General features: G+C 59.4%; 1 protein-coding gene across 1 annotated transcript in view; it reads right to left on the bottom strand.

Annotated features, from left to right (window-relative positions):
• The window catches only part of LOC103620676 (selenium-binding protein 1), a 7,698-nt gene that overhangs the window by 1,229 nt on the left and 3,321 nt on the right, over positions 1 to 3,148 (bottom strand). Inside the window, exons 4-9 of the mRNA XM_017741598.1 lie at positions 2,306 to 2,426; positions 1,858 to 2,040; positions 1,366 to 1,544; positions 1,000 to 1,078; positions 782 to 903; positions 614 to 706 (exon numbers count right to left, since the gene is read on the bottom strand). Coding sequence (XP_017597087.1) covers positions 614 to 706; positions 782 to 903; positions 1,000 to 1,078; positions 1,366 to 1,544; positions 1,858 to 2,040; positions 2,306 to 2,426 — 777 coding nt within the window. The remainder of the gene's footprint in view (positions 1 to 613; positions 707 to 781; positions 904 to 999; positions 1,079 to 1,365; positions 1,545 to 1,857; positions 2,041 to 2,305; positions 2,427 to 3,148) is intronic.

Below are 3,148 nucleotides of genomic sequence, written 5' to 3'. Positions count from 1 at the left end.
AGGGGGGCTGTGGGAGCGAGGGAGCCGATCCCAAAGAGGGATTTGGGAAGGACAGAGCTGATCCCGGGGTGGGATTTGGGAAGGACGGAGCCGATCCCAAAGAGGGATTTGGGAAGGACAGAGCTGATCCCGGGGTGGGATTTGGGAAGGACGGAGCCGATCCCAAAGGGGGATTTGGGAAGGATGGAGCTGATCCCAAAGGGGGATTTGGGATGGGAAGGACGGAGCCGATCCCGGGGTGGGATTTGGGAAGGACGGAGCCGATCCCAAAGGGGGATTTGGGAAGGATGGAGCTGATCCCAAAGGGGGATTTGGGATGGGAAGGACGGAGCCGATCCCGGGGTGGGATTTGGGAAGGACGGAGCCGATCCCAAAGGGGGATTTGGGAAGGATGGAGCTGATCCCAAAGGGGGATTTGGGATGGGAAGGACGGAGCCGATCCCGGGGTGGGATTTGGGAAGGACGGAGCCGATCCCAAAGGGGGATTTGGGAAGGATGGAGCTGATCCCAAAGGGGGATTTGGGATGGGAAGGACGGAGCCGATCCCGGGGTGGGATTTGGGAAGGACGGAGCCGATCCCAAGGCGGAGTTCTGGGATGATTTTGGGACCCACCTGGATGACGAAGGGCTCCGGTTGGCTCTGCAGCTCCTCATCCTCACACACCCTCACCGGCCCTCCCTTGGTGATGCTGCCGCCCAAAAACACCTGCAGGACACCGAATGCTCGACCGATCCCAAAAATCCCCTGGAGAACCCACCGGAATTCCAGCTGGAGCCTCACCTGGCCCACGAGTTTGGGCCGCCGCGTGTCAGAGATGTCGTACTGCCGGACGTCGCCGTGGATCCAGTTGCTGAAGTACAGGAATCTGTCGTCCAGGGAGATCAGGATGTCCGTGATGAATCCTTGGGGAAGGAATTACGGAGCTGAACGGTCCCGCGGCAGATCCCGGGAACGATCCCGACGCCGGGAATGATCCCGAGCCCTGGGAATGCGCCCACCTGGCATCTCCGGGAGGAGCCAGCCCTCCACCTTCTTGCTGGGCACCTGGATCACCTTCTCGGCCGCCCAATCGCCGCGCTGTGGGACCAGAGGGTGGGGCAGGACCTCGGGATGGGATCCCACCACCCCAAATCCCTCAGGATCCTCATCCAGACCCAGATCCACAGGGAATGAGGGCTCTGGGATGCTTGGGAGGGCTTTGGGAGCCAAAACCGTTGAATTTTCCAGCTGTTTTGGTGGAAAACACTCCCAGTCCTCCTCACCCCATTGGGCACAACGACCCCTGAGGCGAATATTCCCAGGAAGTTCTAAATCCACTAAAAACGGAACCATTCCAGCCCCAAATTCCCGGGAATCGGGGGTACCTCGGTCTTGTAGAAGCGGTGGATGGCGCTGCTGATGGTGCAGCCCACGAAGCCCTCGGAGGCGTTGGGGTTGTGGAGGAAGCGGATTTCCAACGGAGCCGAATCCTCGCCCACGTCGATGGCCTGGATGTACCTGTGGGTGCTCCAGTCCCACACATTGAGCCGGCGTCCGTAACGCCCTGGGAAGGGCAAAACGTGGGAATTTGGGGGAATTTCTGGAGGTTGAGGTGGGTGGGATCCAGGTCCAGGTGGGACTGGACGGGGCTTGAAGGTTCCTTCCATCCCAAACCATTCCAGGATTCCCTGGGCTGGCTCAGATGGGATTTTAGGGATAAATCCTTCCCTGGCCCAGGTTATCCCATGGATTCCCCATCCCTGGAATTATCCAAAAAACCCCGAACAGACGAGACCCCACGGCCTCTGCGGGGACACGGAACCCAAATTCAAATTCAGCTTTGTGGCTTTCCGGAATATTCCAAGGCGTTCCCTGACCTTTGCCGAGGTCGTTGGGATCGAATCCGTATCCCAGGACTTTGGGAATGCCCCACTCGGTGCTGATGAGGACGTTGTGCCGGGGCTGGTACCAGAAGTCGTAGCCCATGGGGGGAGCCTCGTCCCCCTTCTCCCAGGTGCCCTTGACCTCGAAGGTCTCGGCGTCCAGCAGGATGAATCCCCCTGATTCCCAAAAAACCAAAAATTCCCAGGAAGTCGTCCCGGTTAATGTTTGTGTGGGTTAAAAACCGGGCGCTTTGAGGAGTCCGAAATTCCACCATTCCCAGCCCTGCTCCCAGCAGGCTCCTCCAAACCCCCAGCGTTCCCCAAATCCTCCTTCCCGAGCTCCATTGGAGGCCTGGGTGGAGCCTCCAAGTGGGAATGTGGGACAATTCCTCTGGGGCGATTCCCGGTGTCCCGGCCCCTTTTCCATGGGAATTTGGGATACCTTTCCCGTTTCCAGCCGGGTCTCCCAAGGTGCTGATCATGACCTCTCCGCTTCCCAGGCAGTGGGAGGTGTGGGGGTATCCCAGGCCGCACTTCCAGAACACATCCTCGGGATTCACCACCTGGAAAAACGTCCCAAATCCCGTTTTTCCCAACCTCACGTCACCCTGCCTGAGCTCAGGGTGGGATTTCCCATGGAAAATGAGGGTTGGGTGGAGAACTGGGGGGGTTTTAGGTTGGAGAATGGGGAAAATTCCTTCATGGAAAGGGGTGTCTCTGTCCCTGTCCCTGGATCAAAAACCTTGGGATGGTGGCACTTGGGGACACGGACCGCGTTGGACCGGGCGGTGTCGGGGGAATGGACTCAATCCTAAAGGGCTTTTCCAACCTTAACAATTCCATAATTCCATAATTCCACGGTTTTCAACCAGGATTTGCCCCCCCGCCTCCCTCCAGGGCTCTACCAACATTAATAATTCCAGGATTCCCAACCCATGTTCCCACCACCACCTCCCACCAGGCTCCTCCAAAACCCCCAGCCTGCCCCAAACCCTCTTCCCTGATCTCCCAGTGATCCCAAACCCCAGCGATCCCAAATCCCATGGATCCCGCACCCCACAGCTCCCACACCCCATGGATCCCAAATCTCACAGCTCCCGCACCCCGTGGCTCCCGCACCCCATTGATCCCAAATCCCATTGATCCCGCACCCCACAGCTCCCGCACCCCACAGTTCCCACATCCCACAGCTCCCTCACCCCACAGCTCCCACATCCCACAGCTCCCGCACCCCACAGCTCCCACATCCCACGGCCCCCCCCCCCCCCCCCCCCCAACCCCCCCC

The sequence above is a fragment of the Corvus brachyrhynchos genome, unplaced genomic scaffold (genome assembly GCF_000691975.1).
Source record: "Corvus brachyrhynchos isolate BGI_N302 unplaced genomic scaffold, ASM69197v1 scaffold758, whole genome shotgun sequence".
In the NCBI taxonomy this organism is placed as follows: domain Eukaryota; kingdom Metazoa; phylum Chordata; class Aves; order Passeriformes; family Corvidae; genus Corvus; species Corvus brachyrhynchos.
Note: the sequence above shows the minus strand (reverse complement) of the source record. Positions and strands in the feature narration are given on the sequence as shown.